At 47.4% G+C, this 23496-nt stretch overlaps 1 protein-coding gene across 1 annotated transcript in view; it reads right to left on the bottom strand.

Moving 5' to 3' along the window:
• Window positions 1-1055: 1055 nt before the first annotated feature.
• Window positions 1056-23496, bottom strand: part of CCM2L (CCM2 like scaffold protein) — a 24026-nt gene continuing 1585 nt past the window's right edge. The window contains exons 2-10 of the mRNA XM_087888941.1: window positions 22872-23042; window positions 18996-19079; window positions 16099-16282; window positions 12635-13119; window positions 11064-11199; window positions 10475-10538; window positions 7925-8071; window positions 6519-6658; window positions 1056-2923 (exon numbers count right to left, since the gene is read on the bottom strand). Coding sequence (XP_087745067.1) covers window positions 2634-2923; window positions 6519-6658; window positions 7925-8071; window positions 10475-10538; window positions 11064-11199; window positions 12635-13119; window positions 16099-16282; window positions 18996-19079; window positions 22872-23042 — 1701 coding nt within the window. The 3' untranslated portion in view covers window positions 1056-2633. The remainder of the gene's footprint in view (window positions 2924-6518; window positions 6659-7924; window positions 8072-10474; window positions 10539-11063; window positions 11200-12634; window positions 13120-16098; window positions 16283-18995; window positions 19080-22871; window positions 23043-23496) is intronic.

Here is a 23496-nt window from a genome sequence, read left to right on the forward strand (position 1 = left end):
AGTTACAACAGCACTGAAAAAAGGGACTTATGACCGCTTTTTCATACTTATGACCGTTGTGGCATCCCCGGGGGTTACATGATTTACCTTCGGATGCTTGACAACTGATTCACACTTACAACGGTTTCAGGGTCACGTGATTCCCCTTTTGTGACTTTCTGACAAGCAAAGTCTGTGGGGGAAGCCAGATTCACTTAATGACCGGGTTACTAATTTAACAACCGCAGTGATTCACTTAACAGCCCCGGCAAGAAAGGTCGTAAAACAGGACAAGCTCACTTAACAAACGTTTCACTTAGCAACATAAATTTTGGGCTCAAATTTGGACATAACTCGAGGATTACCTGTATACATCTAGTGGGGTTTAGAACAGAATACAGAATGACAAAGTGGAAAGGGACCTTGGAGGTCTTCTAGTCCAACCCTCTGCTCAAGCACCCTATACAGGTGGTCCTCGACTTATGACCACCATTGAGCCCAAAACCTAGGTTGCTAAGTGAAACATTTGTTAAGTGCGTTTTGCTCCCTTTTTACGACCTTCCTTGCCACGGTTGTGGAGTGAATCATTGCAGACGTTAAGCGAGTCACACGGTTGTTAAGTGAATCTGGTTTCCTCATGGACGTGGCTTGTCAGAAAGTCGCAAAAGTTGATCCCATGGCCCAGGGACACGGCGACCGTCATAAATACGAGCCAGTTGCCAAGCGTCTGAATTTCGATGACGTGACCAAGGGGATGTGACAACGGTCGTAAGTGAGAAAAATGGTCCTGAGTCATTTTTTTCAAGGGTTAAATGGTCACTAAATGAACTGGACTACCTCTATAATTCCAAGCAAAATGGCCGTCGGAGGGTCTTCCTGGGGAATTCTGGGAGTTGAAGTCCGCCAGGTTTAAAGTTGCCAAGGTTGGAGAATCCTTGTTCTAAGAGGCCTCTCTGCTGATCTCCAGGACTAGGCAGCTTTGCAACAGTGTGTGTGTGTGTGTTTGTGTGTGTCTCACACAAACATCCTTGGACCTCAGCCCATTTCACAGGTGTGCCAAGTGTTCAGTCTTTTGGTTTCCATTTTGTCTGCAATGGCTTTGCAGGATTTATTTAATTTGACACATTTCCAAACTTTCCATCCAACGCCTTCCCGATGCAACGAACCAGCCCTTGAAAGACAACTGCACACAACTGCACACACACGGGCAGGCGTGTTACTTGGCAGGGGCTCAAAGACACACAAAAAATGCCCTAACAAGGCGGCCCAAGTTTTGAAGGCAATCAAAACTCTTTGCAGTTTAAAAATGAGAGAATAATCCCTATGAAAACTTGGCTGCTTTAAGAGGGGTGGACTTCAAGTCCCAGAATTCTGAGACTCCACCCATCTTAAAGCACACAGGCTAAGGAATTCTGGGAGTGGAAGTCCACCCATTTGAAGAATGCCGGCTGGGGAATTCTGGAAGTTGAAGTCCCCCCATCTTAAAGAATGACGGCTGGGGAATTCTGGGAGTTGAAGTCCCCCCATTGAAAGAATGCCGGCTGGGGAATTCTGGGAGTGGAATTTCCCCCATTTAAAGAATGCTGGCTGGGGAATTCTGGGAGTGGAAGTCCCCCCATCTTAAAGAATGCCAGCTGAGGAATTCTGGGAGTGGAAGTCCCCCCATTTAAAGAATGCCGGCTGGGGAATTCTGGGAGTTGAAGTCCCCCCATTTAAAGAATGCTGGCTGGGGAATTCTGGAAGTGGAATTTCCCCCATTTAAAGAATGCTGGCTGGGGAATTCTGGGAGTGGAAGTCCCCCATTTAAAGAATGCCGGTTGGGGAATTCTGGGAGTTGAAGTCCCCCCATTTAAAGAATGCCAGCTGGGGAATTCTGGGAGTTGAAGTCCACCCATCTTTAAGCATGCTGGCTGGGGAATTCTGGGAGTGGAAGTCCCCCCATTTAAAGAATGCTGGCTGGGGAATTCTGGGAGTGGAAGTCCCCCATTTAAAGAATGCCGGCTGGGGAATTCTGGGAGTTGAAGTCCCCCCATTTAAAGAATGCTGGCTGGGGAATTCTGGAAGTGGAATTTCCCCCATTTAAAGAATGCTGGCTGGGGAATTCTGGGAGTGGAAGTCCCCCATTTAAAGAATGCCGGCTGGGGAATTCTGGGAGTTGAAGTCCCCCCATTTAAAGAATGCCGGCTGGGGAATTCTGGGAGTTGAAGTCCCCCCATCTTTAAGCATGCTGGCTGGGGAATTCTGGGAGTGGAAGTCCCCCATTTAAAGAATGATGGCTGAGGAATTCTGGGAGTGGAAGTCCCCCATTTAAAGAATGATGGCTGAGGAATTCTGGGAATGGAAGTCCCCCCCATTTAAAGAATGCTGGCTGAGGAATTCTGGGAGTGGAAGTCCCCCATTTAAAGAATGCTGGCTGAGGAATTCTGGGAGTTGAAGTCCCCCCATTTAAAGAATGCCAGCTGGGGAATTCTGGGAGTTGAAGTCCACCCAACATAAAGGATACTGGCTGAGGAATTCTGGGACATTTTAAAGCATCTGGCTGGGGCATTCTGGGAGTTGAAGTCTATCCCTCTCTTAAAGCCTGGATGGCCAATGGATGCCACTAATCAAAGGGGAGGGGGCTCGCTTCCCTCCTGGCCAATCAATTCGCCCCTTTAGAGATAATTGTCTTCATCGCTCCCACGGTCAGCCTCCTCCTCTTCCTCGTCCCCCGCCAGCGCTTCGATGTCGTGGGTGATGTTGGCGATCCGTCGATTGAAGGACTCCGACTCGGAATGCAGGGACCAGCTGTCGTAGCTCCTCACGGCCGAAGCCGAAGTGCTGCTCATGCTCTTCTTGATGCGGCCGAAGCTGTCGGTCAGGATGCCCCCTTCCCGGATGCCGATGCTCTCCAGGAAGCTCTCGAAGTAGCCGATGTCCTGGTCAGGGATGAAGGGCCGCATTCCTGCAGAGAGAGGATAAAGGGGGCTCTTGGAGCTCTCTGAGCTGGGTGGTTTTTCTGCAGACGTTTCACGACCCTTCTAGATAACATCATCAGGGCTAGAAGGGAGCGGAATTTGCGGAGGAGAAGGAGGAGGTGGTATTCCCCAACTACATAACAATATCAGAGTTCCTCCTCCTCTTCCTCCCTTCTCCTCTTCCTCTTCTTCCCCTCTCCTCTTCCTCCCTTCTCCTCTTCCTCCTTTCTCCTCCTCTTCCTCCCTTCTCCTCTTCCTCCCTTCCCTCTCCTCTTCCTCCCTTCCCCTCTTCCCCTCTCCTCTTCCTTCCTCCTCCTCTTCTTCTTCTTCCCCTCTCCTCTTCCTCTTCCTCTTCCTCCCATCTCCTTTTTCTCCCTTCTCCTCTTCCTCTTCCTCCCTTCTCCTCTTCCTCTTCCTCCTCTCTCCTCTTCCCCTTCTCCTCTTCTTCTTCTTCCCCTCTCCTCTTCCTCTTCCTCTTCCTCCCATCTCCTTTTTCTCCCTTCTCCTCTTCCTCTTCCTCCCTTCTCCTCTTCCTCTTCCTCCTCTCTCCTCTTCCCCTTCTCCTTCTTCTTCCCCTTCTCCTCTTCTTCTTCTTCCCCTCTCCTCTTCCTCCCTTCTCCTCTTCCTCTTCCTACCCTCTTCCCCTCTCCTCTTCCTCTTCCTCCCTTCTCCTCTTCCTCCCTTCCCCTCTTCCTCCCTTCTCCTCTTCCTCGCTTCTCCTCTTCCCCTCTCCTCTTCCTCACTCCTCCTCTTCTTCTTCTTCCCCTCTCCTCTTCCTCTTCCTCCCGTCTCCTTTTTCTCCCTTCTCCTCTTCCTCTTCCTTCCTTCTCCTCTTCCTCTTCCTCCTCTCTCCTCTTCCTCTTCTTTCCCTCTCCTCTTCCCCCTTCTCCTCCTCTTCTTCTTCCCCTCTCCTCTTCCTCCTTTCTCCTCTTTCTCCCTTCTCCTCCTCTTCCTTCCTTCTCCTCTTCCTCTTCCTCCCCTCTTCCCCTCTCCTCTTCCTCTTCCTCCCTTCTCCTCCTCTTCCTCCTCCTCTTGGTGGCACATTTTGGCGTCCAAGATTGAGAAACACTGTACTCTGCCAATCTGGGCCTGTTAATTTTTATCGTTACTTAAGTAATAAAAGTACATTTGCTTCCAAAATATCAGAAGCCGTGAATTCCCCAAAAACTAAAGAGATGCATAATTGGGTTAAACATTATCAAACCTTTGTCACCTTAAAGAAAAACAACACCTACATTCTACCCAGGAAAATATTTGCTTAAATAAATTAATGTGTTCACAACTTCTTTTTTTTTTTTTTGAATAACCAAAAGAATTTGACTAAAATGGAAAACAAACCACCTTCATCTAATGGAGGTGTCAAAAGCGATGCATTATTTTTTTTGCAAGCCACATTTTTACATCCCAAGGGAAGATTAAATTAAAGATTAAATAAACGGAAAGATTTTGAAATCCCACGGAAAGACGGAAGGAAAAATGCTTTTTAATTTCTCAGCGTAAATCCAGCGGTTTACAGCAAAAATTCTCTAAAGGCCATTTAAATGGACCATTAAAACAAGACTCACAGCAGTTGTGAAATCCTGCTAAGGATTTTTTTTTCCCCAACTGAGAAACCTTCAGCCCATATATTTATCTATATATATTTATCTATCTATCTATCTATATATATAGATATTTATCTATATAATTTATATATATATAGTTATCAGAGAGAGAGTGAATTATACAACGCCTCTAATTGGTTAGCAAATTCTTCCATTTTCTGCTTTCCTACTTAAAAAAGCTTTAAAAAACTTAAAGAAACAGATTGGAGTGACACAGCTCCACAACCCCACACAATCACACAAACTTAAATGGGATGAAAACGAAGAATTTCCAGCATTTGAATTGGCATTATTTGAAATCCACATTATTCGAATTGACATTATTGGAATGGGCATTTATTCGAATTGATATTACAGGTAGTCCTCCACTTACAACGGTTCATTTAGTGACCATTCAAAGCAGGGGTGAAATCCAGCAGGTTCTGACAGGTTCTGGAGAACAGGTAGCGGAAATTTTGAGTTGTTCAGAGAACTGGCAAGTACCACCTCTGGCTGGCCCCAGAGTGGGGTGGGAATGGAGATTTTGCAGTATCCTTCCCCTGCCACGCCCACCAAGCCAAGCCACGCCCACAGAACTGGGAGTAAAAAAATCTGGATTTCACCACTGGTTCAAAGTTACAATGGAACTGAAAAAAAGTGACTTAGGACTATGTTTCACACTTATGACAGTTGCAGCCTCCTGACGGTCATATGATTAAAAGTCAGACGCTTATCAACTGACTTATATTTATGACAGTCGCAGTGTCCTGGGGGTGTCATGTGATTCCCTTTTGCCTTTGACAAGCAAAGTCAAAAGGGAAGCCAGATTCACTTAACAACCAGGTTACTGCAGTGATTCACTTAACAACTGAGGCGAGAAAAATGGGGCAAAACTTACTTAACCAATTTCTCACTTAGAGACAGAAACGTTGGGCTCAGTTGTGGTCGTAACTTGAGGACTACCTGTATTCAAACTGGTATTATTTGAATTGACATGGTTTAAATTGCCATTATTTGGAAATGGGCATTGTTTCAATTGACACGATTCTGCCTGGCAGAGATATTGCCCCGATTGATTATTTATGATTAAAAACATCGTTTTGCTTCTTTGATTTAATCCTTTGCAGTCACAATTTCCAAATTTCTAAACTTGCCAGGATGACTAGCGAGTTTTAAATGCAACGACGAGCGGATTTCACTGCCGTCCGGATGAAATCAAGAGCAAGACAAGAGGGAATTAGAGCCCTGGGGGAAAAGGGGGTCAGAAAAGTCAAGATGGCGCCCATCATGTGACCAAAACCCTGCCCAGGTGGGACTTCGATTGCATGTGGTCGCCATCTTGAATCTCCTGCAAATCAAATTATTTTCCCGCTTCCAGAGATAGATTGTTGTGGCTCCGTTGCCTGAGCCTGGGCGATCGACAGATGCAGACTCTGAGAGTGAAGGAGAGGAGTTGGCAAGGCCTCCCTCTCCAGGACCCTCCTCTCTGGCAATGCCTCCGGAGGACACCAAAGGCCAAGAGATAGGCCCAGAGCCAAGCACGTCCCCGCAGCCACAGGTGGACAGCGACGAAGGAGATAAGTGCTGGCTGGACCCGCGACAGAGGCTCAGGGAGAAGCGTGCGCAGCAGAGGGGAAGGCGTGCCAGAGATTAGCTGAGTCACTGGACCACACCCCACAGGGTATAAATGTGGGTGTGGTGGCTGGTTCAGTTTGTGACGAGCAGAAACTGGAAATAATCCATGATCTCTGCGTTACTGGACTTTGCCTGCTTTATCGGACTGCATTTGGATTAATCCTTGTATTGTTGAAACTCTGCCTGTTTTATTGGAATGCTGGCAGTCTAATCTTTGTTTTGTGTGAGTAAAGTCTGAATTGGCAGCTAGCCACTGGGTTGCTGCCAGCTTTATCTTCAAAGAGTTTTGTCGTGTGGCTTATTAACTCCGGGCCGTCTGTGGGGGTGCGTGTGTGGGACGGGGACAGAACAGAGATGCATTTACCCAAAAGGAGAAATTTCCGCTTTTCCCCATAGAGATTTAGGAGTCCGGTGCAGTATCTCTCCACCGCCAAGCCCGTCCGGTATTCACGGAGCAGGAGGGCGAATCCTTGGATCTCCTGGGGGGTCAACTTGCTCCGTAACTGTGGGGCAAAACAAGAGGATTGTTATAGGGAGGGAAAGCCCTACCGGACCCCCTCGGCCTTCTCCCACCTCTTCCTTGTATCTTCGCTGGCTTTATAGCAGGGGTCTCCAAACTTAAAGCAACTTTAAGATTTCCGGACTTCAATTCCCAAAATTCCCCAGGCAGCAGGTCTCCAAACATGGCCACTTTAAGACTTGTGGACTTCAACTCCCAGAATCCCCCAGCTGGCTAGGGAATTCTGGGAGTTGAAGTCCACAAGTCCTCAAGTGGCCATGTTTGGAGATTCCTGCTTTATAAAAAAGCATGTCAATGAATTTGTTATTTCAATTCTTGTCATTTGAATTGTTCTTATATTTGTCACTGTTTTCCTATTTCTATTTTTTTTACCTTTAGTCCTTGACTTACAACTGGTTGTTTAGCACCTCCTAGAAGTTTACAACGGCACTGAAAAAAGTGACTTATGACCGGTTTTCACACTTACGACCATCTCCATAGTCATGTGGGGATGTATTTCGTGTATTTCACTGGGCCCTCAAAACCATGTTGTTCCTCCAGGCTGGGCTATCAATATAAAGATTTTAATTGGTTTTCAATGGGATTTTAAATTTGGGGTTTTATAAATTGGGCCTATTATTTAATAATTTTAATTATTTTTAAATATTGTCTGTCTTTGTATTTTTAATTAGGCTGTATACCGCCCTGAGTCCTTCGGGAGAAGGGCGGTATAGAAATAAAATTAATAATAAATAAATAAATAAATAAATGTGATCAAAACTCAGGTGCTTGGCAACTAACTCATATTTACGACAGTTGCTTTTCCCCAGGCCCCTTTTGCGACCTCCTGACAAGCAAAGCCAGATTCACTTAACAACCGTGTGACTAACTTAACAACTGCAGTGATTCACTTAGCAACGGTGGCAAGAAAGGTCGTAACATGAGGCAAAGCTCACTTAACGAATGTTTCGCTTAGCAACAGAAATGATGGGCTCAACTGTGGTCGTAATTCAAGGACTGCCTGTAATTGTAAACCAAGTTCCCTTAGCTTAGTCCATTTCAGTGGCAATTTTGGGAGAATTCTGCAGGATTTTATCAAGGACTCATGGCCGCCAGCCTGGGACTTTTGCTTTGAGGACAACACCCAGGACAGGTTGTCCTTGGATAAAGGATGCGAATCCTGCCACGAGGTTCATCATGGACCTGAGTTCACAAGGCTCCCCACAGCCCTCCTGCGTGCGTGCCCCCCCCCTGCTGAACCCCAACTTTCCGTCATCATGTAGTCCTGGAGTTGCTCCAAACTGCTATTGCTCTGGTCACTCCCACTGCAGGCTGTGGCCAGGCTGTGATGCGACTGGTGAAGCAGAGGGGAGGAAGAGTCACTGCAGTACGCCTCAAAGGTCTCGTGGGAGCCATCACTGTGAGAAGAAAGAAAGAAAGAAAGAAAGAAAGAAAGAAAGGAAGGAAGGAAGGAAGGAAGGAAGGAAGGAAGGAAGGAAGGAAGGAAGGAAGGAAAGGAAGGAAGAAAGAAAGAAGGAAAAGAAGGAAGGAAAGAAAGGAAGAAAGGAAGGAAGAAAAAGGAAGGAAGGAAGAAGGAAAGAAAGAAAAAGGAAGGAAGAAGGAAGGAAAGAAAGGAAGAAAGAAAGAAAGAAAGAAAAAGAAAGGAAGAAGGAAGGAAGGAAAGAAAGGAAGGAAGGAAGAAAGAAGGAAAGGAAGGAAGGAAAGAAAGGAAGGAAGGAAGAAGGAAAGAAAGAAAGGAAAGGAAAGGAAGAAGGAAGGGAAAGAAAGAAAGGAAGGAAGGAAGAAAGAAAGAAAGAAGGAAAGGAAGGAAGGAAAGAAAGGAAGGAAGAAAGAAAGAAGGAAGGAAAGAAAGGAAGGAAGGAAGGAAGAAAGAAAGAAGGAAAGGAAGGAAGGAAAGAAAGGAAAGAAGAAAAAGAAAGGAAGAAAGGAAGGAAGGAAGAAAGGAAGGAAGGAAGGAAAGAAAAGAAAAAGAAAGGAAGAAAGAAAGAAAGAAGGAAAGAAAGAAAGAAGGAAAGAAAGGAAGGAAGAAAGGAAAGGAAGGAAGAAAGGAAAAATAAAGGAAGAAAGAAAGAAGGAAGGAAGGAAGGAAGAAAGGAAAGAAAGAAAGAAAGAAAAAGACAGCTGTGAGAGAGGAAAGTCATCTTATAGATGGGAGGCATATAAATATCATATCTTATCATATCATATCATAATATACCGTAATATGATATGATATGTATGATAATAATACATATGCAAAATAAAAGAATACATTAATTAATAAAATAGTAAATAAATTAATAAAAGAAGATATGGTAGTCCTCGACTTACAACAGTCCATTTACTGACCGTTCAATGTTACAACAGCACTGAAAAAGGTCACTTACGACCGTTTTTCACACTTATGACCGTTGCAGCATCCCCGGGGTCACGTGATAAAAATTTGGGCGCTTGACAACGGAATCATGTTTAGCATGATCACGTGATCCCCTTTGGCGACCTCCTGTCAAGCCAAGCCAACAGAGAAGCTGGATTCACTTAACGACGTGTTCCTAATTTAACCCCTGCAGGCAATTCGCTTCATCGTGGTGGCGAGGAAGGATGTCAGATGGGGCAAAAAAAAAAAACCCTTACTGTCTCGCTTAGCAACAGAAATTTTGGGCTGAATTGTGGTCTCCGGTTGCGGACGACGACCTCTAATAAAAAAATTAATAAAATAAAACAATATAATAAAATATGAAATAAAAGAGAAGTTGCTCCGAATTTGCTAGGCAAAAAAATATTCTCTGGTAGGCGGAGGAGGCGGGGCTAAAACGGTTTCCCAGGATCTGGTGCCCTCTAGTGGTGATGGGCTAAACCAGAGGCCTTCAAACTTGGCGGCTTTAAGACTTGTGGACTTCCACTCCCAGAATTCTCCAGCCAGCATAGCATAGCACAGCATAGTTTAGCTGGCTGGAGAATTCTGGGAATTGAAGTCCACAAGTCTTAAAGCTGCCAAGTTTGAAGTCCTCTGGGTTCCCATCGTTCCCAGATGCCAGCTAGAGGCAAGCTAGATGGAAGGACAAATCCTGCTGCTCAGACAACTCTGTGCGTGTGTGTGTGTGTGTGTGTGCGTGCATGCATGCGTGTTTAGGAGAACTCGCCATGGGGCAAATCGCCACAGGACAAGATTTACAATATCGAAGAACTAGTGGAATACAATCATTAAAGAAAGGATTTGAGGGGCTGCCCCAAAGAAGAGGGAGTCAAGCTATTCTCCAAAGCACCTGAAGGCAGGACAAGAAACCACGGATGGAAACTCATCAAGGAGAGAAGCAACCTAGAAATAGGGAGAAATTTCCTGACAGTTAGAACCAGTGGAACTGCTTGCCACCAGAAGGTGTGGGTGCTCCATCACTGGAGTTTTTAAAGAAGAGATTGGACAGCCTCTCGTGTGAAACCATATAGGGGGTTAGATTAGAAGACCTCCAAGGTCCCTTCCAACTCTATTCTGATTGGATGCCAAAGGAGAGACAAAATGAAATGCGAACGACAAAAATCAAAATATTTTAAAAATTATTTTAAATACTCAATTGTTCCGCGGAGAGTTGGACATGCCGAGTTGGCTGACCACACCAAGTTGTCTCCTTCTGTTCTGGGTCACGGTGGGGCTGAAAAGGGACATTTGGGTCCCGGCTGGGAATCCCCCCCACTCTCTTTAACGGAATCCCCACCAGGAGATTTAGTTTTGGAGGCAAAGAAAAAGAAAAAAGAGAAAGAAGAAAGAAGAAGAAAAAGCAACGTCCCAACTGGACGTCAGCCGTCACAAGAGCGGGACTTACAAGGAGCTGCAGCAGCTGAAGTCGGCGTCATAACCGTACGTCCCATCGGTCCGACAGCTCTCACCTGGGAAAGGAGACCACAAGGTGATGAGGTTGGGCGGGAAAGATCAGGATTTTTGATTTTCAAGCTTCAGTCCGTGTCTTTTATTTATTTTTTATTTATTTTATTTTATTTTGAATTTGTATACCGCCCTTCTCCCTGAGGACTCAGGGCGGTGAACAGCCAAGCAAAAACATCAAATACAAATATTAAAATACAGTTAAAAATATATATATAAAAATTTGGCCCCATTAATTAAAAACAATAAACAAAACAATTAAAACACTTAAAAAATTAGCCCGGCTTGCTGGAAAAAGAAGATTTTAAGAAGATTCTTAAAGTCTGTCGTCTCCTGTACAGGTAATCCTCGCTTAGCAACCGTTCAGAGTTATGACAGACGGAACCCCCCCACACCCACACACAAAAAGCATTTAGGACACAGTTTCAAAGTTCTGACAGGCACACAAAACCACAGCTGTGCGATCCCATTTTTTGCACTTTTGACAACCCAGCTCGCATTTGCGGCCATTTCCAGACATTTTGACTCACTCCGGCTGGACAGCCAAGGACGTTTCGGGGTGGACGTGTAATGGTAGCCGGCCCGATCCACACACTCAATAGTTTGGTCGCCGTAAATGATCTGGAAAACCTGGCAGATCAGAGCACACGACTCCTCGGCGGTATCCTGAATGACGAGCAGGGAGGGAAACAGTTATTGATATTATTGTTTTATTTATTTCTACCCTGCCTTTGTTATTTTTACCAAGAATTCAGGGGGGGTGAACATATCCAACACGGATTCCTCTTCTTATTTTCCTCACAACAACCTTGTGAGGTGGGTTGGGTTGAGAGAGGGAGGGACTGGCCCAAAGTCACCCAGCTGGCTTTCCTGCCTAAGGTGGGACTCGAACTCACCGTCTCCTGGTGATTGGCTCAGACTCACTCAGCCAGCTTAAATGCCTAAGGCGGGACTAGAACTCACCGTCTCCTGGTGATTGGCCCAAAGTCACCCAGCTGGCTTTCCTGCCTAAGGCAGGACTCGAACTCACCGTCTCCTGGTGATTGGCCCAAAGTCACCCAGCTGGCTTTCCTGCCTAAGGCAGGACTCGAACTCACCGTCTCCTGGTGATTGGCCCAAAGTCACCCAGCTGGCTTTCATGCCTAAGGCGGGACTAGAACTCACCATCTCCTGGTGATTGGCTCAGACTCACTCAGCCAGCTTAAATGCCTAAGGTGGGACTAGAACTCACCGTCTCCTGGTGATTGGTCCAAAGTCACCCAGCTGACTTTCCTGCCTAAGGTGGGACTAGAACTCCCCGTCTCCTGGTGATTGGCCCAAAGTCACCCAGCTGGCTTTCATGCCTAAGGCGGGACTAGAACTCACCGTCTCCTGGTGATTGGCTCAGACTCACTCAGCCAGCTTAAATGCCTAAGGTGGGACTAGAACTCACCGTCTCCTGGTGATTGGTCCAAAGTCACCCAGCTGACTTTCCTGCCTAAGGCGGGACTAGAACTCCCCGTCTCCTGGTGATTGGCCCAAAGTCACCCAGCTGGCTTTCATGCCTAAGGCGGGACTAGAACTCACCGTCTCCTGGTGATTGGTCCAAAGTCACCCAGCTGACTTTCCTGCCTAAGGTGGGACTAGAACTCACCATCTCCTGGTAACTGTCCCAAAGTCACCTAGCTGGCTTTCCTGCCTAAGGTGGGACTAGAACTCACCGTCTCCTGGTGATTGGCTCAAACTCACTCAGCCAGCTTAAATGCCTAAAGCGGGACTAGAACTCACCGTCTCCTGGTGAATCCCAAAGTCACCCAGCTGGCTTTCCTGCCTAAGGTGGGACTAGAACTCACCGTCTCCTGGTGATTGGCCCAAAGCTACCCACCCGGCTTTTGTGCCTGAGGCAGGATTAGAACTCACAGCCTCCTGCATGTCTGGCTTGGGAATTCTGAGCCCCCCATCTTAAAATGGTTGAACAATGTTTTAAGGTGCACCCTTTGTTTCCAAACTGAAAGCAAACCAAAGTTTTGCCCCCCTCACCATCCTCATCCCCGCTTCATGCGTGGGGGAACCGTCTGGATGGCCTCTAGCACCCCTCTTGCTGCAGGGCTGGCACACTCACTCGGTTGGCCACGGCCAAGATGACCAGGTTGCAGTAGGCATCCGGGCAGGGTTCCTTGGGGTCCAAGGGGTTGCTGCCCGTGTGGCGGTGTTCCCAGCTGCCGTAGGTTTTCCCGCGCTCCCAGCTGCCCCCGGCTTGGCTGCCGTGCCGCCGCTCCCAGCTGCCGCTGTGGGCATGGCGGGGTTCCCAGCTGCCGAAGGCTCTACCGGTGCCACTGCTGGTCCGTTGTCTCTTCTCCCAGCTGCCCGTGGCCTGCTTGCGCTCCAGGCTCCCTCCGCCGCTCGGACGTCCCTCGGAGCCCCCTCGAGACATCCTCCAGTCCAGGCTGCAGATGGTGTGGCGCCGTTCCATGGGGCAGCCCAACTGCCGGGAGTCCGTGGGTCTCTTCTCAGCAGCGGCTCCTGCAGGATATTTCTTGTCCGGTTGCGGGATTCCGGGGTAAAGATCCAGGGTGCCACCTGCGGGAACCGGGTCGACGCCCAGGCCTGGCACAGGGAGAAAGAGAAGAAAAGGAGGATCAAGAATGACAATGTTAGCTAGTTTGGGTCGTGAAACTTCTGCAAGGAAACCAGCAGGAAGGACCCCACAGTCCTCCTCCTCCTCCTCCTCTCCGTAAAACTCATTCCTTTCTAGCACTGATGGCGTTCCCTAGTTAGGTAATGAAATGTCTTCAACAAAACAAGCCAGCTCAGAGAGCCCCAAGGACCCCATAGTCCTCCTTCTCCTCCTCCTCCTCTTTCTGTAGGGTCTCCTGCTTGAGCGGGGTGTTGGACTAGATGACCTTTAAGGTCCCTTCCAATTCTGTTATTCTATAAGCATAAGGCAGGTAGAAAACCAAAGGCTGAGTAAATGTCCTCCTCCTCCTCCTCTCCGTAAAACTCATTCCTTTCTAGGAAGCACAGGGGTGAAATGCTTCCGGTTCAGACCGGATCGCCCGATCCAGTAGCGATGGCGGCGGGTGGTTCGGAGAACTGGTAGCAAAAATCCCTGCACCCCACCACCCATCATGCCCAGCTGAGCCTCAGGATCATCAGAGGCTTTTTTTTTTTACTTTTAAAAGCATTTTCCCCACAACCTCTTCCGACGAAAAAATGCTTTTAAAAGTAAAAAAAAAAAAAGCCTCTAATGATCGCGCGGCTCAGCTGGGATCATCAGAGGCTTATTTTCTGCAACCTCTTGGCTGAAGAGGTGGTGAAAAAAATGCTTTGAAAAGTCTCTGACGATCCCAGCTGAGTTGCCTGATCGGCAGAGAGGCTTTTCAAAGCATTAGAAAAAACTTTGAAAAGTTAAAAAAAAAAGTTGGCCACGCCCACCCAGTCACATTAGCCCACCACCACCAAGCCACGCCCACAGAACCGGTAGTAACAAATTTTACATTTCACTCTTGCTGGAGCAGCTGTCTTATTCCCATCCCTGAAGCAGCATTGCCTTCTTGAGACTTGCATTTATCACCTTCTTGGCCTGAGTTTCCCATGTAAGGTGACCAATCGTCCTCGTTTAGGGAGGACAGTCCTTCTTTTGTAAGTTCTGTCCTCTCTCGAAAAGTGTCCTCCTACATGTCCTCCTTTTCGATATTTGAAGACTAATCTGTAAATCTCCGTATTCGATTGATGCCGATCCTATCCGTTGCGTGCGATGTGACGTATTTATATTTGACATGACGATTTGTCAACGCTCGGTACATGCGCTCCGCACGGGAGAATTGTTTTGAGAGAGTGCGCCGCACGCAAGTGGCTTTGTTTACTTCTTACCAAAACACGACATGGCACACACGCACACATTTTTCTTCAATTTATTTGTGTCCTCCTTTTGCTTTGCGCAGGTCGCCCTCGGGAAGTGAGGGGAGCCGAATGTCAACTTGCAAAGCTTTCAAGTTGCCATGAGCAGGAGGGAGGGAGAACTGATAGAGCTGATTGATTTCCCTAACTGAAGTGCATTCCATACATTCTTCCTGACCGCAGTCAGAAGGAGGGTGTTGGATTTCACAGCCAGCCAAAGTGGTTAATTGGAGAATGTGATTTATGACATGGCCAGAGAGGAGGGGAGAGACAGGGTCACAGGGGAACGTAAATCTACGTGGGATTAGTTCTAACTGCATCCGAATATTGCCGAAATGGTGCTCCTAATAAATGACTGTATTTCTTTTGAAGTTCGGCTCATGGCTCATGAATTAATTAAGGCATCTTTCGGAAACTTCACACTCCTTCTCATTGTAAAAAAGTTGGTCACCTTACCATGACATCGTCACACCCCGGGATTGGATTTGGGGTGGGGTCGGGACTCTGTCTGCAATGGTTTAATCTGACGTTTCGAGCGGGGAATTGCAGGAGAAGAAGTCCTGGATCTGGGCCTAATCCTGATGCTGTTGTTGATGATGATGATGAAGATCATGATGATCCTCAGCCTCATCCTGGACCTGACTTGGACCTCGAGCTGCTCCTGATTTTGGACTGGGACCTGAATCTGGATCTGGACCCGGATCTAAATCTGGACCCAGAGTTGGATCTGGATCTGGATCAGGACTTGGATTTAGATCTGGTCCTCATTGTAGACAGGACCTGGACGTGGACCAGGATCTAGATCTTTACATGGATCTAGATATGGACCTGATTCTAGAACTTGACATAGATCTGGATCCAGACCTGGACCTGAATCCAGATCTGGACCTGGATCTAGATCTGGATCCAGGCATGGGTGTAGATAATGGCTCAGGATCTAGATCCAGATCTGCATCTGTACCTGATCCTCATTCTAGACTGCACCCGGACCTGGACTGAGATCTAGATCTATGCCTGGATCTAGATCTGGACCTAGACGTTGACTTCAATCTCTGTCTTAACCTGGACCAGGACCTGGATCCAGATCTGGATGTCCATCTAGATCCGGACCCAGACTTGGGTCAAGATAATGGATCACGACTTGGATCCAGATCTAAATATGAATCTGGACCGATTCTGAATCTGGTCCTCATTCTACACTACACCTAGACCTGGACCGGGATCTAGATCTTTGCCTGGATCTAGACTTGACTCTAGACCTTGACTTGAATCTCTGTCTTGACCTGGACCTGGACCTGGACCCAGATCTGGTTCAGGATCTAGATCAGGACCTGCTCAGGTCTCAGATCAGGATAAGTTCCAGATCTAGGTCCAGATTCAAGTCTGGATCCAGGTTCAGGTCCAGATCTGGCCCAGGATCTAGATGAGGACCTGGGCCTGGATCCAGATTTGGATCTGGAAACTGTCCTGATTTGAAACCCGAGCAAGTTCTGGATCTTAACCTGATCCAGATCCTGACCCAAAACACCTGCAAATTAGGGGCGTGGGCAGAAAGAGTTAGGACAGGCAAGAGACGCAGCCAATCAAAAGGAACCTCTCCCTGGGCCAACCCAAGCGAGTCAGGGGTCTCTCCTTCCCGCCCACCTTCCCCCCTGATGCTCCTCCCTCCTCCTCCTCCTCGTGCACCTGTCTTCAACACCAGCAGGTGCAGCGCATCGTCCCTCAGGTAGGAAGCGGCGGCAATCTCGTGGGTGGGGATCCGAAGGATGAGCTCTTCGTTGTCCCGCCAGGTGAGCAGGAGGCAGCGGGCCGAGAGGCTCAGGATGCTGTCCTGGTCAGGTGTGGTCTGCAGCGGCAGCTCCTTCAGTTGCTGCGGGAGGAAAAGCAGGGAAAATTTAGGGAAAATTCAGCGGTGACGAAGCCCTGGCATCCCACACCAACCCCCCTTTGCGGTGCAAGAAGCACCATGTGCCACAGCCTTTTCCAGCCCCTCGGACAACCACTGGGTCCCCCAAGGGCAAAAAGTCGGGGGGGGGGTTTGCTGAAAGATGCAGATGGGACCAAAAGGCCAAAGGAGCAGAGATTTCTCCTTGGACGGCTGCAAATTCCAAGAAAGAATAAAAAGAAATAGAAAAAGGAAGTGGCCAATTTAGGTCTGTCTAGATAAAAGAAAGACTAGAGGGGACATGATAGCAGCCTTCCAATATCTGAGGGGCTGCCCCAAAGAAGAAAAGGGTCAACTTATTCTCCAAAGCCCCTGAAGGCAGGACAAGAAACAACGGATGGAAACTCATCAAGGAGAGAAGCAACCTGGAATTAAGGAGAAACTTCCTAACAGTGAGAACAATTAACCAGTGGAACAGCTTGCCACCAGAAGTTGTGGGTGCTTCCATCAATGGAGGCTTTTAAGAAGAGACTGGACAGCCATTTGCCTGAAATGGTATAGGGTCTCCTGCTTGAGAAGGGGACTGGACTAGAAGACTTCCAAGGTCCCTTTCAACTCTATTCCTCTTCTCTTCTCTTCTCTTCTCTTCTCTTCTCTTCTCTTCTCTTCTCTTCTCTTCTCTTCTCTTCTCTTCTCTACTCTACTCTACTCTACTCTTCTCTTCTCTTCTCTTCTCTTCTCTTCTCTACTGTACTCTACTCTACTCTACTCTACTCTACTCTACTCTACTCTACTCTACACCTCTTCTCTTCTCTTCTCTTCTCTTCTCTTCTCTTCTCTTCTCTTCTCTTCTCTTCTCTTCTCTTCTCTACACCTCTACACTTCTCTTCTCTTCTTTACTCTACAGTTCTCTTCTCTTCTCTTCTCTTCTCTTCTCTTCTCTTCTCTTCTCTTCTCTTCTCTTCTCTTCTCTACAGTTCTCTCTTCTCTTCTAAATAATCAAAAAGCGAAGCAACCTGGAACTAAGAAGAAAGCTCCCAACAATGAGAACAATTACCGTAACCAATGGAGCTGCTTGCCACCAGAAACCTCCATCACTAGAGGTTTTTAAGAAAAGGCTGGACAGTCATTTGTCTGAAATGGTATAGGGTCTCCTGCTTGATCAGGGGGCTGGACTAGAAGACCTCAAAGGTCCCTTCCAGCTCTATTCTTATTGATTGATTGATTGATTGATCGATAATTTCCTTTGCAGTAAATATATATGAAATTACAAAATTTATTTCTAGAGCAGGGGGTCTCCAAACTTGGCGACTATAAGACTTGTGGACTTCAACTCCCAGAATTCCCCAGCCATGCTTGAAGTGTGAAAGTTCCCAGACTTGGAGACCCCTGCCCTAAGGGCAACCCTGGGCATTTTGGTGCCCGGCGGGCTACATCCAGCCCTTTGGCTATCCCTATCCGGCCAGGTGAGGTCAATCAAAAATTAGAAATCAAATGTAAGTAAGGATACATCCATGCAGGCAATAAAACTCCATTGCTTTGTATTTTGAAGGCAACTATTTTTTTAACAATTCACACGTGTGTGTGTCTGCGTGCCTACACACCTTCGCAACTTCACAAAAGTCCCAGAGTCTCTTGTTTTTCTTGCAATTTAAAAAAGAAAGGGGAAAAAAAAAGGATCTCTTTATTTCTTTCCAATCCTTTGACCCATATCTAATTGTTTAAAGTTTCCAAATAGTTTGTTCAGAAATCAATTTTCTATTGGGTTTTTATCTCTTTAAAGTTACATTTCAAAATCTTCTTTGCCCCCATGCTCCTTAGCCGCTATTACCTCATTAGGGGTCTTATAATTGTAAGATGTTTCTCTTGTTGTTATTTCAAGCCTGGATTGGCTGTCACTCACCTGGCTTCAAAAAAATTCCGTTCCGTTCCTCTCCTCTCTCCAGCTCTATACTTAGTCCGGTTGTCCCAGCTTCGTGGCAGCCGCCATGGCTGCCGTCCCCCGCCGCCAATTCACAGAGAGTTTCCTCTGACCTTCAAGGAACTTGCCTGTTCCTTTTGGTCGTCTGAGGCGCCTCTCTTTCTTCCCCATCCCTGCAGGACGGTTCTGGTCTGAAGACCCATCGTCAGCGGTTCGTCAGCCGGGGTTTTCGCGGAGCTCATCGGAGCCCACTAATTCCCTGACTGTCTCGCCGTGTCGCCAAACCGGAAGTCTCAAAAGTCCCAGAGTCTCTTATGGCCCCTTTGGCAAAATTGCCCACCCCTGCATTAAGTTCTCAAAAAAAAAAAAAAAAAATCATTCCAAGAACATTAGAGGCAGTCCTCGACTTATGACCACAACATTTCTGTTGTTAAGTGAGACATTTATGAAGTGAGTTTTGCCCCGTTTTACCACCTTTCTTGCCGCAGTCGTTAAGTGAATCTGGCTCCCCCCATGGACTTTGCTTGTCAGAAGGTTGCAAAAGAGGGATCACAGGGGGGGCACTGCGACCGTCATAAATACGAATCAGTTGCTGCGGTCTGAATTTGGATCCCGTGACCCTGAGGATGTGTGACGGTCATAAGGGCGAAAAACGGTCTCAGTCACTTTTTTCAGTGCGACGGGTAACTTCGAACGGTCATTAAACGAACGGTTATAAGTCGAGGACTACCTGTACGGTGAATTGAGCCCCATGAAAACACATTGAAGCTCATTTACCCTGGCGGTATCCAAAAGCTGCAATAATTCATCCCGGCTGGAAGGATTCAGGGATGTATTCACCCAGGTCAGGTGTCCTAAAAACTGAGGAAAAAAAGAGGGGGGGAAAAATTGAGAAAAGTAACGGAGTAAACATGAATTATATTTTTAAAGGCAGAATTTACAAATCAGCACAGATTGCGCAAATCAGGAACAAATATTTCTCTTTGCTTTGCTTTATGCTGCTTTCCGTCTGTTAATAAATTGGGGGGGGGTTGGCACGGATCGGGGCTGGGGGAGAGAGAGGGAAAAATGTTCACCTATTTTTTTTTTTTGCACACAGAGCCTTTTCAAAATTTGGTTTTTTTTAAAAAAAAAATTTTTATTAAGTTTTTAATTAAAGACAAAACACAAAACCACACCCAGTGTATAATACAAAATAGGGAGAAGCGGAGGAATTTTTTCTTCATCTTCAGGTCTTCCAAAATTCTCTTTGTCTTGGCACTGGCATTATTTCTTCCAAGTTCCCAATTGCGTAGTCCACAAATGGTTGCCCTATCCTCCAAAATATATTTTCTTTCAATAGTCCTTTTTTGAATTTTATATCACACGTTAACTTATCATTAGGAGCAATTTTCCAAACTTCTCTGAACCATTCATTTATTTTGTATACAATATTCAATTTCCAGTATCTTGCAATCACAATTCGTCCCGTAATGACCAATATCCTTACAAGCTCTCTTTCATCAATTGTTAACACCTTGTCATTCAACTTTAATATTCAAAATTTGGTCTGAAATGCAGTAGAGTTTCCTGCCTGATCAGGGGGTTGGACTAGAAGACCTCCGAGGTCCCTTCCAACTTCCCCTTCCCCTCCCTTCCAGCCGCCTTGAGTCTTCGGAGAAAGGCAGCATACAAGTTGAACAAACAAACAAATAAATAAATAAATAACTCTGTTATTCTGTTGTTAGGGTCCCCTATCAGAAAGGGGAGCAGGGAGTTGGAGAAGAGGGAGTCAAGCTATTCTCCAAAGCCTCTGAAGGCAGGACAAGAAGCAACGGATGGAAATTAATCTAGGAGAGAAGCAACCTGGAATTGAGGAGGAATTTCTTGACGATGAGGACAATTCACTAGTGGAACTGCTTGCCACCAGAAGTTGGGGGTGGTCCATCACTGGAGGTTTTGAAGAAGAGATTGGACAACCATTTGTCTGAAGTGGTATAGGATTTCCTGCCTGAGCAGGGGGTTGGACTAGAAGACCTCTACGGTCCCTTCCAACTATTTATTTATTTATTGGTTCGATTTATGTGCCGCCCTTCTCCGGAGACTCAGGGCGGCTTACAATGCGTTAAGCAATAGCCTTCATACTTTTTGTATATACCTGCTTAGTAGGGCTTTCGGCCCCCCCTAAGCGGTGTTCTTTTTTTTAATACAAAGTCAGCTTATTGCCCCCACAATCCGGGTCCTCATTTTACCTACCTCGGAAGGATGGAAGGCTGAGTCCACCTTGAGCCTGGTGAGATTTGAACTCGCAGTAATTGCAGGCAGCTGGTGCTACTTAACAGCACTTCAGTCTGCTGCGCCACCAAGGCTCTTCTCTTATTCTGTTAAATGAGATTTATTTCCACTCCTTCAGCCTTTGTAGGATTTCTTAAAGGTTTGTCCTCACAGAAGCCGCTCACCAAATTTGTCATGTGGAAACAGCCTCTGCAAATCCCAAGAACTCCAAGCAACCCCATCCCTTAATACAGGCACTCCTTGACCATTCGTGTAGCAGCAACTGTTAGAAGTCACAACAGCACCAAACAAAAGTGACCCGTGAGCCTGGAAGGGACCTTGGAGGTCTTCTAGTCCAGCCCCCTGTTCAAACAGGATACTCTATACTATTTCAGACAAATGGTTGTTCAATCTCTTCTTAAAAACCTCCAGCGATGGAGCACCCACAACTTCTGGTGGCAAGTCGTTCCACTGGTTAATTGTCTTCACTGTTAGGAAGCTTCTCCTTAATTCCAAGTTGCTTCTCTCCTTGATTATTTTCCACCCATTGCTTCTTGTCCTGCCTTTTAGGGGCTTTGGAGAATAGCTTGACTCCCTCTTCTTTGGGGCAGCCCCTCAAATACTGGAATATTGCTATCACATCACCCCTAGTCCTTCTTTTCATTAAACTAGACATACCCAATTCCAGCAACCGTTCTTCATATGGAGAATATTTGTAGCTCAGAGTTGAAAAACTGAGGGGTCCCTGGTGCTCTCTGAGCTTGGCTCTTTTCTTGCAGATGTTTCCTGACCCAACTAGGGAACATCATCAGTGCTAGAAGGAAGGAAGGAAGGAAGGAAGGAAGGAAGGAAGGAAGGAAGGAAGGAAGGAAGGAAAGAAGGAAGGGAGGGAACTGTGGGGTCCTTGGTGCTCTCTGAGCTTGGCTGTTTTCTTGCAGATGTTTCCTGACCCAACTAGGGAACATCATCAGTGCTAGAAGGAAGGAAGGAAGGAAGGAAGGAAGGAAGGAAGGAAGGAAGGAAGGAAGGAAGGAAGGAAGGAAGGAAGGAGAGGAAGAGGGGGGGAGGAGGAGGAGGAGAACTGTGGGGTCCCTGGTGCTCTCTGAGCTTGGCTGTTTTCTTGCAGATGTTTCCTGACCCAACTAGGGAACATCAATGCTAGAAGGAAGGAAGGAAGGAAGGAAGGAAGGAAGGAAGGAAGGAAGGAAGGAAGGAAGGAAGGAAGGAGGAGGAGGAGGAAAGGAGGAGGAGGAGGAGGAGAACTGTGGGGTCCTTGGTGCTCTCTGAGCTTGCTTGTTTTCTTGTAGATGTTTCATGACCCAACTAGGGAACATCATCAGTGCTAGAAGGAAGGAAGGAAGGAAGGAAGGAAGGAAGGAGGAGGAGGAGGAGAAGGAGGAGAACTGAGGGGTCCCTGGTGCTCTCTGAGCTAGGCTGTTTTCTTGCAGACATTTCATGACCCAACTGGGGAACATCATCAGTGCTGGAAGGAAGGAAGGAAGGAAGGAAGGAAGGAAGGAAGGAGGGAGGGGAGGAGAAGGAGAAGGAGAAGGAGAAGGAGAAGGAGAAGGAGAAGGAGAAGGAGAAGAACTGTGGTTCCTCCTTCCCTGGTGCTCTCTGAGCTTGGTTGTTTTCTTGCAGATGTTGCCTGACCCAACTAGATAACATCATCAGTGGTAGAAGGGAGGGAGGTTTGCAGGGAGGAGGAAGGAGGAAGATTGTGGACTCCCTGATTCTCTGAACATCATTAGTATTAGAAGGGAATGAGTTTTGTGGAGAGGAGGAGGAGGAGGAGGAGAACTGTGGGGTCCTTGGTGCTCTCTGAGCTTGGTTGTTTTCTTGCAGATGTTTCCTGACCCAACTAGGGAACATCATCAGTACTAGGACGGTGTGGAGTTTGAGGAGGAAGAGGAAGGCAGGAGAGGAAAGGGAGGAGGAGGAGGAGGAGGAGGAGGAGAACTGTGGGGTCCTTGCTGCTTTCTGAGCTTGGTGGTTTTCTTGCAGACATTCCATGACCCAACTAGGTAATATCATCAGGGCTAGAATGGAGTGAGTTGAGGAGGAGGAGGAGGAGGAAGAGAGGGAAGAGGAGGAGGAGGAGGAGTGGGGTGAGGAGGAGGAGAACTGTGGGGTCCTTGGTACTCTCTGAACTTGGTTATTTCCTTGCAGGCATTCCATGACCCAACTAGATAACATCATCAGTGCTCGAAGGGTGGTGGCGTTTGTAATAAAATGTCTGGAAGAAAACAATGAACCTCTGAGACCACCAAGGACCACCCCCCACCCCCCCAGATTGGTCGAGTTGGCAGAGGGGCTAAGAAAGTTGCTGTGGGAATGAACTACATTTGCCGGGCACCCAGCTGCCTCCGGGAATGGGGCGTTCCCCCATCCTGCACTTACCTTCACCTCCTTTTCCACATAGTCCTGCAGCAGAATCTGGGGGTCGATGAGGTAGTCTGGGGGGTACAGAGGCACGGAGTGGAGGGGCCGCCGCCGGCAGACATTCCCCTTGAGCGCTGGCTTGCGGGAGGCTTTCGGGAAGACCAGGCGCTTGATGGGGGACACGAATCCCTGCAACGGGCAAAGGGGAGGGGAAGGGGAGAGGGAGGTCACCAAGCTGCCGTCACCCCCGGCATTGCCAGGCGGTGGGTGGCAGAGCGTGGATGGCAGCAGGGCGGGCAGATTGCAAGATAGCAAGAAGGATGCCAGGCAGACGGCGAGGGCTGCAGATGGCTGGGCCCACTCGCTTCGTGGCCGTGCCAACAAGTTTCAGTTCAATGCTACGCTTGGGGGTGGTGGGGGGTTTACACCTTGGGGTCCCTGCAAAGGAGAATAGGAAGAAGGAGGGGAAGGAAGGGAAGAGGAGGAGGAGGAGGAGGAGGGAAGAAGGAGGAAAAAGGAGATGTGGAAGGTCCAATTTTACTTCCAGCTTTTCTGAGAAAGGAGAAGGGGAAGGAGAAGTGGAGGAGGAAGAGGAGGAGGAAGAGGAGGAGGAGGGAAGGAGGGAAGGGAGATGTGGAAGGTC

Source organism: Pantherophis guttatus, chromosome 3, assembly GCF_059756535.1.
Source record: "Pantherophis guttatus breed Tessera chromosome 3, ASM5975653v1, whole genome shotgun sequence".
NCBI classification, from domain to species: Eukaryota; Metazoa; Chordata; class Lepidosauria; order Squamata; family Colubridae; genus Pantherophis; species Pantherophis guttatus.